At 33.1% G+C, this 14,400-nt stretch overlaps 1 protein-coding gene across 11 annotated transcripts in view; it reads right to left on the reverse strand.

Moving 5' to 3' along the window:
- LOC127706234 (myotubularin-related protein 13-like) overlaps positions 1-14,400 on the reverse strand; it is a 92,141-nt gene continuing 77,741 nt past the window's right edge. For all 11 annotated transcript variants that reach the window (XM_052210724.1, XM_052210718.1, XM_052210725.1 and 8 more), the window contains 6 exons: positions 13,379-13,603; positions 12,255-12,552; positions 9,614-9,775; positions 7,874-8,034; positions 6,243-6,374; positions 1-4,762 (listed from right to left, as the gene is read on the reverse strand). In XM_052210724.1, the coding sequence (XP_052066684.1) occupies positions 4,673-4,762; positions 6,243-6,374; positions 7,874-8,034; positions 9,614-9,775; positions 12,255-12,552; positions 13,379-13,603 (1,068 nt within the window). In that variant the 3' untranslated portion in view covers positions 1-4,672. The remainder of the gene's footprint in view (positions 4,763-6,242; positions 6,375-7,873; positions 8,035-9,613; positions 9,776-12,254; positions 12,553-13,378; positions 13,604-14,400) is intronic.

Consider the following 14,400-nt stretch of genomic DNA (forward strand, 5'->3'; position numbering starts at 1 on the left):
CACATTTTTGTAATTCCTTTATTATGCTTTTTCTAAAAACCAATAAACAACATATTTGTCACTCATTGGTTGAGACTACATAAAAATTGACCAATCAGACATCACACTGCAAATTGCATACAATAACAAAACTTTTGCCAAGTATTCAGTTTGTTTTATTAGTACTGCTCAGTTCCATGATTATTCTTATGCATAAGGCTCAATTTACTTGTCTAATCTTCTTAAGACAGTCATACACATAAACAACATAGTGTAACTATATAAACATATCAAGTTCAGATCGACTTGCATTAACATGAATATGAGAAGTGAATTCAAGGCAATGTGTAAGACTGTAGAGTAACAAATAAATTAATACCTGGTATATTTTTTGTTTCTTTTCTAAATTTAATTTTGTTGATTTATTATTTATTTTCATATTTTTTTACATGAATACACAGCAACAAATAATTTGGAATTAAGGCATCAATTTATTCTAAACAATATTACAAGTAAATGTTCCTACTGATTTTTTTATAAAAACTGGGAAATATTATCAAAACAAACTGAAAACTTTACAAAGCAACAACACAATAACCATGGATTTAACAAATAAATAATAATGAACATAAATGTATATGGAGATACAGAGAGTTTTATTTGTTCTTACAGGAGACAAAGACAACATGGCATTACAAATTTTTATCATTAACCTATGTATTATACCTTGTCTTAAAATCCACCTAAATGTATCTTCAATTCCCTATCAAAAAATCTAATGGAAAGATAAAGGGAACTGTTATTATAGGGATACAATTTGACTACTTACCTTTTTTTGGTTTAATTATTAACCATGTCCCCGTATATACATTGTTCCCGAGTGAACAACAGATTATTGTCATTACCCCATATTGTAAAAGTTCAAATTGGTTAAAAACATTTGTGGCAAAAAAAAGACAATTTTCTAGTTTTCTATTATATTAAATGAGGTAGGTTCATCATAAATTATTATTTATTTTCTGTTTAAATTTTATATAGTTGGTTGTGTAAGAATGAAGATTATATATAGGATGCAAGTTGTATGAATGTAAAATTTGAGTTCTTACATAAATGGTTATGTATAATATGAAAGGTGACTGAACTGGGATGTCATGGATACTTATTTTTTCAGATCTTGACATTTGAACTAAATGTACACTGAAATGTAAAATTTGAGACGTGTTTTTCTGATGTCAGCACATTTCCCTTACTACCTTTAGTAATGATGATTCTGCACTTCACAAAAAGAAGCCTGAAACAAATTTCTCATTATTTTTGTGTTTAAACTAATTACCTGAGTGTACACTCTATAATCTATTGCAAGTTGTAGGAAAATATATTCACTGAAAGTATGTATGATGACTGATATTCAAATATCCTATTGCTACAACTATAATTTCTTATTGCACAGAGATGTAAGCATATAAATTAGAGAAATGGTGTTTTTACAAAATTCATGAAGATATTGATGGTTAAACCATGCTGACAGTGGCCATACTGGTTCCAGGGCAGGTTAGCAAACATAATTATGAGCAGGGACTATAAAAGAACTCAAATCAACTACACAAGGTTCTCCTTGGCTGTATAACAGCCAAGAATTAAATCTCTGTTCATTTATAGTAACCCTTACCCTGTTGGTTCTTTGGTTGGTTGGTTGGTATGATTGAACTATAAGTGACTGTTAGAGAAGATAACAACAGGAAATTAAGATCAGAATTTGATTTCAATTGATCCAGGATACAGACCAAGATACATGCATAACAACCAACAATAACAAACAATGGACCCCAAACTAATGGTAATAGCTCACACTAAGGTATTGTAAAGGTTGAAATAAAGTAAATGTAAATAAAAATATCCATCTCTTCAAAGGAAAGCTGAATTATTCACATAACATTTCTGTCTGTCTGCTAATGGTGATTAAATAAATAAAATGTTACCTGCCAAAAGAAGCACTGTAGGTAATTCATATAGTTACAATTCATCCATAAGTTGTAGTGAAAAAGACATCAAAAAGTAAGTTATCGCTAAAGAGTTTGATTTTTTCTAAAACACTTAAATATTAGGGGGGATAGACTTTTACTTAATAACCAATTAAAATGTGATTGAAAAAAACAACATATAAAAATTTGCATGGCATAGCATCACATCAACCGGTTTTGAAATCAAAAACAAATTTCATAAATGAGTACTTTTTTCAATATTATCCACATTCAAAGCAATGCAAAAAATCTTACTAAAACAGTTAAGGAATGAAATTTGTGACTAAATGTTTTCAACTTAGTTCAGCTACATGTCCAGCAAAATGAATATATAAAGTGAATATTTTTATTACTACACAAGTTTACAGTAAGATTATCTTAGAGAAGAATGGCTAGAAACCTCTGATTTTTGTAACATTTAGTTTCTGATTTTGTTACATCGAAAGAGGTAGAATTATAAGCCACAAAATTGTAGTTCTCAACTCAAGCCTACACAAAAGCGAAAAAAAGTAAAGGAGCGAAATTTCACAAAAACAGAAATAAATATATGAACTAGAATCAGAGATTTCTGATGACAGTGATGACCCTGTGAAAATGCATACAAGAAATTTTATTATTATCAACATATATTTGTTTGAAAAAAATGCAACCAGAAAAATATTTGCTATACTAAAATTGGCACAGTGTTAAAATTCCCTATATGGTGCATTTTGACAAATATATTTCACCAAGCATAAAACAATTATGTAAATCTATCTATCTAGAGAAATATAAATTCCTTTTCATTAATTTCCCATAGTGTATGACTTATACAACAAATGAATGCTTATTCTTATTTCTAAAGCTCCTGGAATACGCTTCCATTTTTATAACATAAACCACCACCGTCAAAAATGAACTAGTGTGTACCTGTCATAGTAAACTATTAAAGAATATTCTATGATTAGATCCATTTTTCTGATTACTATAAATGCTTGTCTTTTTTTTTTGTTCCAATATGTCATTATTGCATATTTTCTTAAAGCAAAAAATGTGTTTCCTAATGAAGACCCAAGGGAAAATCTCTCTTCTGTTTCTTTAATCAAAGCTTCATATAAAACTGATGAGAACTAAGTTACAGCATAAATCATAATAATATGACACATGGTGTTCAGTATAAAATAAATTGGCAAGCAATGTAAACAACATACAATGTTAGAGATCAAATTACTGCAGTATTCAAGGTAAATAAAAATATAACAATTAGATTAGTAATCTTCATGTTAGACAAAAGTCTAAATGTATGGATAGGGTTATAAAATTAACACCAATACTGAAAGAGAGGGGTTTGTTTCATGTAGGGGAATGTTGAGATGGCAGAGGATAAATTAAATGAATTCAATCTGTTAGAAATATATCCATTTTTTCATTATTTTACAGCTTTTTATGATTTTTTAATTTTTTTTATGTCTTTTTTCTTTGCTTTTTCTCTTTATTCTGTAATAACTCTAACATACATTTACTTTTGTCTATTTTTTTCATATATAGTCTATACGTTTAATTTCATTTTTTTTTTTACAGTACATAAATAAATAAAATACAAAAGATTTATCCTTTGCCATCTTATTCGATTTAACATTTTATCTTTCAATTCTCAAGGAACTGACTCATTTCAAGATGTCACACGCATAACATTGTATTCCCAAACTACCATTCATTTAATACATAAACCTCTAAGCTGTTTTCTTGGAGTAAATATATAGGGGAAAAGGAGGGCTGGAAATCACTTCATGTTTTGCCTTACAATTAATTGGTTCTTAATATTTCATTTTGTCCTATACTTTATCCCACTGATTTCTAAAAAGACCACTTCTATAGATAACCTGAAGTGACCTCTGACCCTATTATACCATTGCATAAGTAACAGCTTTAATTAAAATAGCTTTGATAAAAGGAAACATTTAGATCAACCCAAATGAAACAGACTAAAAAACAACAACAAATACAAAGCTGTCATGCATTTGATTAACTTAAAAAAACGTTTGCATAATTTTTCATTCTTTGTTTTAATGTTAAAACATTGCCATGAGATTAAACCTCATTAAAATGTATAAAAACATTTTCATATTCCAAAGCAGACCAGTGTATCCTATTCTGGCACATACAATAATATATAAATAGATATGATGCAACATGTCCTTGCAAATGATAGCAAGTAAAATGTATGATATATAAATAACACAATTCCATATTTCTATATCAAGACATCTGGCTCAATATAGGAAATAAAATCTCAATGAACTTTGGCTGGAACTAAAAACAAGGCTTGTCTACTTTCCCACATGTACAAGTCTTGGACGAGCACTAAGTCTGGTTAATGGTGTATGAATATTAAACAGGACATGAAAAGCACAAGCTCTGGTTCTGTATCACATAATAGAGCATCTTGATCACATGATAATCTTTGTCTAATGAGCAATCAGTTGAAATTTTCTAATGATATCAAATCTGTCATGTGAAAATGTTGAGTTGTAAAAAAGAAGCTCAAGCTCTCCTTTACTGACAAGTCTTCCATAAAAAGTAAGAAGTCACCCACTAACATACATAACATTACAGTAAAATATGATTTTCTGTTTTCACTGTAAAAATTGTACCATAATTAAAAAGATATGAGACACCTAGATGATTTATTTTCATATAAAACTATGTATTTTGTCTATCCAGTCCTGTGCTGTTTTTGCATCACTAGCATAGAAATGGTACATCCTTTTACTGGTTTTCAACTGAAACATATAAAAATAACATGTCAACTATACTACTTATCTTTCTGATACTGTTCCTTCAAAAGACATTCAGTTTCAAGAAAATACATAGACAATTAAAGTACAGAATTCAGGCTTGTATAGTCTTCGATTTTATTCTCCAAAATTGAACCTGCTTTTCGTTCTGTTTTGGTGTTTCATACTTACGCAGGTGTTTTGTTTTAGCATAAGATCCTTCAAACATTAATGTGATAGATATGTTAAACATTATTTTACTCAAGGATAGAACTGTTTTACTTTCAAAGTCGTATTCTAGTGATATCTATTAAGTACAAATTTTCCGTACACTCTCACCGTATTTATTTTCATTTACATGTGCTATTCGAACTTCCGGTTTAAACATATACAAGTTTCTAAATTGGGGTTTTTTTTTTGGGATTTTGACCTATTTTAACACTCGTGAAGTGTTCTAGAATCATTTACAAGCATTTTCAACTTCTATTTGATGATGGAAAACGGGTTTTTCCTTGAAAATACCGCAAAAAGATCATACACGTTTTGAAATTACCGGAGTTTCATTAGACGTTTTCTAAGTTACAAAAAAAATTTTTTCCTGAATTCTCATGGCGAGAAGGGGGTGCAGAAAATGTACCAGTGCAAACTATACAAGGCCGATTAAGGTATCCATAGTTCATTTCTGGACAATGTTTGCTTTATCCCTAGAAATTTCTGACATAAAAAACAGGAGCAAAACATTGTACTGTACCTTCATCTTATCCTTTTATCCTTTTATATGCACTAAACTTATTGAATCCTTTAAAAATTTTCACCCTCACAATGTTTAAAATTGATATAAGCACAAACGTGTAGGACTTCATTATACTGGTGTAGATTGTTGTTTCAAAATTTGGAAGGTATGTGGGTCTTCTACACAACACATTTTTATTAAGTTATGATAGCTTCATAACAAATAAGTATTCTATTAACAAGAGTGCAAATGCTGAAATGTCTTGCCTGTTTTACTTATCACATAAGTCAGTTAAAACATGCAAGTCAGACATGTATCACATAGGTCAGATGAAACATGCAAGACAGACATGTACACCTTACAATCATTCCATACATTAAGTATAGTGGTCCTATCGCTAATGGCACCTCAGAAACAGATCAAACCACAAAATCGTAACATTAACCAATGAACAATGAAAATGGGGTCAAGGTCATATGAACCCTGCAAGACATACATGTACACCTTACAATCATTCTATAGTTCCTTACAATCATTCCATAGTTATTTCTTTTTAAACACAGAATGTTTTGAAATTGATTAAAAAGAATAAGACAAAGTTATTTAAAATCATCTCTTCCTCAAGAATAAGTGTGTGTAGAAATGTTCTTTATTTTTACCATGTGTGCAAGCTCTACAAAAATACTGGCAGTTTTGCAAGTGTTTTTTTGTAATTGACTTTTTTCATTCTGCAGTATGTCTTACCAACCTTACCTCAAAAGCTGCATTTTCATCTGATTTCTTCAGTGGTCCCTGAACATTTTTTATAGGATGGACTGCCTGTACATCAAATAAGTCAATATAGCCTTTACAAGTAGGGTCATCTTTGTAATCATAATATCTCATCTGAAAACAATGATCAATACTATAAATAAACGGTGAAGAGCACTCTCACAGCAACACAAGAACATATTTAACCAAAGATATCTACAGGTAAACATACAGTCTTTATCAATGGACAAATGTATATAAAATAGCTTGACAAACTAAATATTGAAGTCTGATGAAGGTTATTTGTTAAATCAAATATTATGTTAAAATATCTATGTTTCCTGTCCCAACAATCACTTGAAATAATGGAATAAGTATAGGGGTTTCAAGTAGAGCCTTATCTGCACATACATCAAAATTTTTTTACATAAGACCCACCAAAAAATAAATGGTTAAAAAGCAAAGCATTGCTGATAAAAACAAGAATGTGTCCATAGTACACGGATGCCTTACTCCCACTATCATTTTCTATGTTCAGTGGACCGTGAAAGTGGGGTCAAAACTCTAATTTGGCAATAAAATTAGAAAGATCATATCATAGGGAACATGTGTACTAAGTTTCAAGTTGATTGGAATTCAACTTCAACAAAACCTACCTTGACCAAAAACTTTAACCTGAAGCGGGACAGACGGATGAACGGACAAACGAACGGACGCACATACCGAAAAAACATAATGCACCTCTACTATCGTAGGTGGAGCATAAAAAACAACTATGTTTCCAATAGCATGAAATCTGTTACAAATTTGAACAAGACGATTCCTGGTTCTTGACCAGAGTCACTGCAAGCAATTCATTGAGGAAGCATGTGTACTGAAGCAAAACTGATGAAGATGACTTCCATCACTATGTTAAATTGGACTTGAATAAAGAACTTCCATTAATGTAAAACTCTGAGGAAAATTTCAAAATATTGACAAACAGGAAGTGGCTGCATAGCAGATGTAAAAATTGCTCATACAATTCAACTCAACATTATCAAGCTCAGACCAAATGTAAAATTACTGGCTCCACAGAAACCAATAACAAATTTTACAATAATCTTCTGTGTTCAATGAGAGCTGTAAAATTTGAAACTTTCAGCAAAAAATAATGGTGGCTGCACCTCAGATGCAAGAATTGACCTACATGCTACAAATCAATATTATAAAGCTGCAGAACAATTTTAAAATCATTCCCTTTCATATAAGCAATGACATTTTGATGAACGTTTTCTACTCAAGGTCTATGAATGACAAACAGAGTTGAGCAGTTACTATACCTCCTTTTGCTGTTGGTGACACAGGTAAAAAAAACACTTGATCTTATGGAATATTTCGCCCACCCCTCTGCCTTTTTTGTTATAATCAACACTTTTTGGGGACCAGGACAAAATTCAAGGGTTGCTACCTTAAACAACTAGGTAAGTTAAAAGGTATAAATTCTTTCTACAGACTTAACAACAGTATTTATAACTTTTTTCCCCTCTATAAGAAATGGTAATCTTTGGACAAAAAAATTGGGGTGGTTGATTTTTTAAGACTTGCAGGCCAAAGATGTCTCTACAAGCTGTCACATGTTAAAAAAAGTTCACCTGGTGTTTAGTTGAATCCAGTACAAACCACCTCTGCTTCCAGCCTTTTAGTAGTGCTCCCTTTTTGTACAGATACCCCTCTAATGTTCTGTGTTCAGTATTGCTATTGGTTGGTGTAAAGTTCTCGTAACTTGGGTGTGCTCCTGTTAAAGTTGCTATAGCTGGAAACATGAACAAAAGATAAAATCAACAATTACCATTATCCAAGTTAAATTGCTGCATTACACTAAACGTTCAATAAACATAGGATTTTAAATGACGGAAACAGAAAAAATAAACTAACAATTAAGGCTGACAAGACAATCACAATTTTATTCAGACCATGGTGTATATTTACTTCTAATTAATAGTCTAATTTTACCAGTCAACTCTGTTTGTATGTATGTATGTATGTATGTACAGTATGTACATAGATCCCTCCATTTTCGGAGCAACCCTAGGGAGCTGCGACGTACAGTGGAATCCTGGTATACACTCCTTATCAGGATTAATGGAGATGTGTCACTAACATATTTACAACAGTATCTACAAGGACAATCCCCACCCCAACACAAAGGGAGTGCTAGGACACGGGGCAGTCTGTTATTATGGTGGAGGAAGCTGAAGTACTCGGAGATAATCACCGGGCTGCTCAGCAGAAACAGACAAACTGAAGAGACACCAGAAGTTTGATCTCCAGGTCAAAGTCAAGGGCACCTTTCATCAACTGAGGCCGCCAATGTACCCATACTAGATTTAACTCCGGTCTTGGTACCAGAGATGGGTGTAGGAGGGTGAAAATCATCCTTCTGATGAACTGAAATTTCCAGCACCCTCAGTCAGAATCACACTCTGGACCTTCAGCACTGAGGCCATCTGTCTTAACCACTAGACCACAAACCCACATATTGTATCTGGGACTTTTTTAGACTACTATCAAGTCACTCTAACATTTAAGGGGTCTCTGTGGCTGAGTGGTCTAAGAATTCATCTACTGTATCACTAGCCTGTCAACACTGGGATTATGAGTTCGACTCCAATCTTAATTGACTAGGATTGTCAGTTTTCCTACCGAAGGTCAGTGGTTCTCTCAGAGCGCTCTGACTTCCCCCATCAATAAAAACTTACCACCACCATATAGTCAATAGTGCTGAAAGTTGTATTAAACATTCAATCAATCCATCCCTAACATTTAGAAGTGAATCTTAAACATATATATCTAAAATATCAAACTGATAAGAACCCCTTGCTGTTTAATAAATTTCACAGAAAATCATTTTTTTTCCTCTTTTAACTGCCCGTTTTAGTGCGTTATTCTTGGAATATTTGGATAATTTAATGTCTTTGTGCATCCTGTATAGTTTCAGCCAAGTGTTTACATATTTCACTTATTGTACTTCTAATATGTGATGTACAAGTAATATCATTACTGTATCAGATATTTTTAACTTTGTACTTAGACATACCTCATGACACAGAGCTTGTTTCTGAGCCTCCAGCTCGAGATACATTAGAACTACTATTACTAGATTTAGCTACTATTTATTATTTTGTACTTGCACATGCCTCCTGACCCAGAGCTGCTTTCTGAGCCTCCAGCTGGAAACACATTTAAAACTACTATTACTAGATTCAGCTACTATTTTTAACTTTGTACTTACACATGCCTCCTGACCAAGAGCTGCTTTCTGAGCCTCCAGCTCAAGATACATTAGAACTCTTATTACTAGATTCAGCTTCTATTTTTAACTTTGTACTTACACATGCCTCCTGACCCAGAGCTGCTTTCTGAGCCTCCAGCTCGAGATACATTAGAACTACTATTACTAGATTCAGCTACTATTTTTAACTTTGTACAGTTCTTTGGGACATGAGACATACATTTTTCATGGCAATTATATCCACAATCACCACAATGCATACCTGTAAGATTAACAGTCAAAATATATTGATTAAAATTTTTCATGGCAATCATATCAGTCAAAAGTAAAAGAGGCAATAGACAGCAAAAATATGGTTTTGAATATTTCTTGGGTTACTACAGCAAAATAAACGTTCAAATTGTCATGATCTACTATGCAAGTACTTATCTTAATAAAATACAGTTGATGTTTTATTTTTGCTGGTACCAATCTTTCATAGATTGAGGAAAATTTGTATTTTTGGTCCATATTCAATTTGTGGTTTTGCCAAAGTCTGCATTCACTCCTATAGGAAGTTTGTACTTTGTTGAACATTTAATATTTGTAGTTAACCTTTACCCAAGAAGTCCACTAAAATTGCTATCCCATAAATAACAAGCATTCTGAGAGTATTGCATGGCAATACATAGTCCCCTACCAGTTAAAAATTCATTGTAATGGAACAAAATGCTAACTTGATCTATAACTTATCATGGTGTAAACTATATAACAAATATCAAGTCAATATCTTCAAGCATGACGAAAAAAAGTGTGGAAAACAGATTAATTAAGTGAATTTTCTAAGTCCAAGGACCATAACTCTGCACCAAATCATCAGACCAGAACAAAATTCGAACTTGATCTGTAACTTGTCATGATAAAACTATATGCCAATTATCAAATCAATATCTTCAAGCACGAAGAAAAAAAGTGTGGAAAACTGATTTGCCAGACTGACGGATGGATGGACAGACAGACAGACAGACAGACAGACGGACAGAGTGCAAACCTAAAGTCCCCTTCGACTTCTTCGGTAGGGGACTAATAATTCATCCACAGTTTACTATCAATGATGCATTGTATATAATGAGAAAACAGTAATGCATACTTTTATTCATTTCTGTCAAAACATTCTTTGCTGAACATGTCTAATCTAGTTGATTAATATTTTCATCAATCTTATGTACCTCATCAATAAAATTTCTTTTCTAGCGTCAATGTGTTAATCATTATTCTTAAAGTTTTAAATGATATCGAATAAATTTACATTGTATCAAGGATTTAATCACTATAAAAGATCTAGACTAAAGTTCTGTAAATATCATAAATACAGAAGACAATTTTACATGATTCAGTCTAGAAAAACATGATTTATTTATCAATTGTAATTGGCTTTCAACTAGCTTTCAGTAATTGCAAGTACTTTGGATCAGAAATTTGTGTCTTTTGTCTTATGTTAGTTGTTTTTTGTGCTTCATGCTAATCAATTGAATCAAGCCATTTGCAACTGATTTTTACAGTTTGTTCTTGTGTTTTGTTGTTACACCACTGTCCCAGGTTAGGGGAGGGTTGGAAGAGCCCTATCATTCATACCTTACCACACCACATTCTTCTATAATTCAGTGGTAGTTGGTGTTGAGGTCTGTCATAATTGTTGTTTTGTTTTTTTTTTTAACGTAATTCAGTTGTCAGTTTTCTATCTTAAATTACTTCACATTTGACCTGCAGAGGTTTTTATATCTATTAATGACGATTGTACATTGACCTATAGCTGGTTACATCCTCATCCTTTGGTTTGGATAGTTGTCGCACTGGCACTCATCATACCACATCTCCTTATTTTTAAAATTAGTAAAGTTAAAACTCAACAATTTTAAGGAATCCCCATAAATCCTGAGACTCTGAGATTAGGTTAACAAACTTACCCATTTTAAGGAATCCCCATAACACCTGAGAATAGTAAGATTAACAAACTCCTCCATTTTAAGGAATCCCCATAACACCTGAGAATAGTAAGATTAACAAACTCACCCGTTTTAAGGAATCCCCATAACACCTGAGAATAGTAAGATTAACAAACTCACCTGTTTTAGGGAATCCCTATAACACCTGAGAATAGTAAGATTAACAAACTCACCTGTTTTAAGGAATCCCCATAACACCTGAGAATAGTAAGATTAACAATTTCACCTGTTTTAGGGAATCCCCAAAACACCTGAGAATAGTAAGATTAACAAACTCACCCATTTTAAGGAATCCCCATAACACCTGAGAATAGTAAGATTAACAAACTCCCCCATTCTAAGGAATCCCCATAACACTTGAGAAAAGCAAGGTTAACAAACTCACCAGTTTTAAGGAATCCCCATAACACCTGAGAATAGCAAGGTTAACAAACTCACCTGTTTTGAAGAATCCCAATAACACCTGAGAATAGCAAGGTTAACAAACTTACCCATTTTAAGGAATCCCGATAAATCCTGAGAATAGCAAGGTTAAAGAACTCACCCGTTTTAAGGAATCCCCATAACACCTGAGAATAGTAAGGTTAACAAACTCACCCGTTTTAAGGAATCCCCATAACACCTGAGAATAGTAAGGTTAACAAACTCATCCATTTTAAGGAATCCCCATAACACCTGAGAATAGTAAAGTTAACAAACTCACCAGTTTTAAGGAATCCCCATAACACCTGAGTATAGTAAAGTTAACAAACTCACCCGTTTTAAGGAATCCCCATAACACCTGAGAACAATAATCACAAAAAGCAGGTGTAGTGTATGTAAATTTCTCAAAACGATGTGGCTGACCGAACCTTTTTGCTGCTTCACCGAGCATTTTTCCTTTCACTAGAATTTCTAATGTCGAACGTTTATGAATTGATCTGCCATGTGATCTGAGAACAGATAATGAGACATCTTGTCTCTTAGAGTCACGTGATGGTCCTTCTAATTTGTCCCAGATTATCCGCCATTTCTGTTGCAGGTGCCCTAAATCTGTTTGCACTCTATGTACTTCCTACAAACAAATCAAAATATAATATAACTGATTTTAATAGTTAAATAAATCTGGGATCAGACCTAATCACAGGTGTCAAGTATCATACCTCTAAAAGAAAATATTCAACATATTTTGAAACGATGTACACATATCCAAAGTTTATCAGAGGTTGCTGGTCAAAGTTGGCCATACAATGTACCATTTTTCACAGGAAGCAATCTTGAGCTTGTAATTCAGTGGTTGTCCTTGCTTGCTGTCAGTCATATTTGTTTTTTGCTTGTTTTATCATAATATCTCATTTGAATAGTTTCACTCTTTGTCATGTTAGGACCTTCTATAGCTTGCTATGCAGTACGGGTTTTGCTCATTGTTGAAGGCCGTGCAGTGCCCTATACATGCTATAGTTGCTTATTTCTATGTCACTTGGTCTCTGGTAGATGGTTGTCTTATTACAAAACATACCACATCTCCTTATTTTATATTCAAGCCGATTAGGGACAATATATATCCCATACATATTAAGGTAAACAATAGTTTGATTCTGTCTGTTCAACATCAGCTGCCTATGTGAGTCTACTAGTTATTATTCTTCCATAGATGTAAGTGTAATGTTAAAAATGTTTTTTTGGGCAATGACCTTCCAGTTTTTTTCTTCTTCTAAAGTACATTTGAGCCTCCATGTGGTGTAAGCACCTGTTCTTTATTGAAGGCCATTCTGTGAAATTGATATTTTGTATGGAATATATTGTTTGGTATTTACCACATAACTCTTTCTGTTCAAACTGTGTTTTAAAAAAACTAAACTATGACCAATTCACTCATATTTTAACTGATAATACTGTACCTGTAACAAAACTTTAAATGATTCAGGTTCCTGAATTTGTACATTGTCGAAACATATATTGACAACCCGACTAGAACTTGCATTCCCTTCTATAGTCACGTCTTCATTTAAGGCCAGTTCTTTCTGGACAGTCTCTATCTCATAGGGTGGACCATGGGCCAAATCTTCATCAATGTAGTAGTCCCAGATTTTCATGTTTGCCAAATTTGAATATGGTCTCAAAACCTGCAATTATTTCAACAGAATATTTTCTTTGGAGAATATGAAAAAAAATGTGTGCACAACATTGATTTTATTGGAGACTGTGCTTTTTGAAACTTTACCAAAAAAATCATGTGACTTTTAAAAGATCATATGCTATAAATCTTTTATTTTTTTCTATTCATTTTTTTAATAACGATAAATAATATCAATCAAGTGTAATCAAATCCATAAACCTAAATTATCTTTATCTATATTTTCAAGACATAAAAATACTATTTTCAACAAGATCTATGGTCATTCCACTGAAATGATGTGGGGCAGTAGAGAGGGACATAAAATGAAGTGGGGCGGTAGAGAGGGACATAAAATGATGTGGGTCGGTAGAGAGGGACATAAAATGATGTTGGGCGGTAGAGAGGGACATTAAATGATGTTGGTTGGTAGAGAGGGACATAAAATGATAAGGGTGGGTAGGGAGGGATGTAAAATGATGTTGGTCGGTAGAGAGGGACATAAAATGATAAGGGTGGGTAGGGAGGGATGTAAAATGATGTGGGGCGGTAGAGAGGGACATAAAATGATGTGGGTTGGTAGAGAAGGACATAAGATGATGTGGGGCGGTAGAGAGGGACATAAAATGATGTGGGGCGGTAGAGAGGGACATAAAATGATGTGGGGCGGTAGAGAGGGACATAAAATGATGTGGGGCGGTAGAGAGGGGTTTAAAAATGAAGTGGGGCGGTAGGGAGGGATGTAAAATGATGTGGGGCGGTAGAGAGGGACATAAAATGAAGTGGGTCGGTAGAGAGGGCCGTAAA

This window comes from Mytilus californianus, unplaced genomic scaffold, assembly GCF_021869535.1.
Source record: "Mytilus californianus isolate M0D057914Y unplaced genomic scaffold, xbMytCali1.0.p SCAF_6, whole genome shotgun sequence".
Classification (NCBI taxonomy): Eukaryota; Metazoa; Mollusca; class Bivalvia; order Mytilida; family Mytilidae; genus Mytilus; species Mytilus californianus.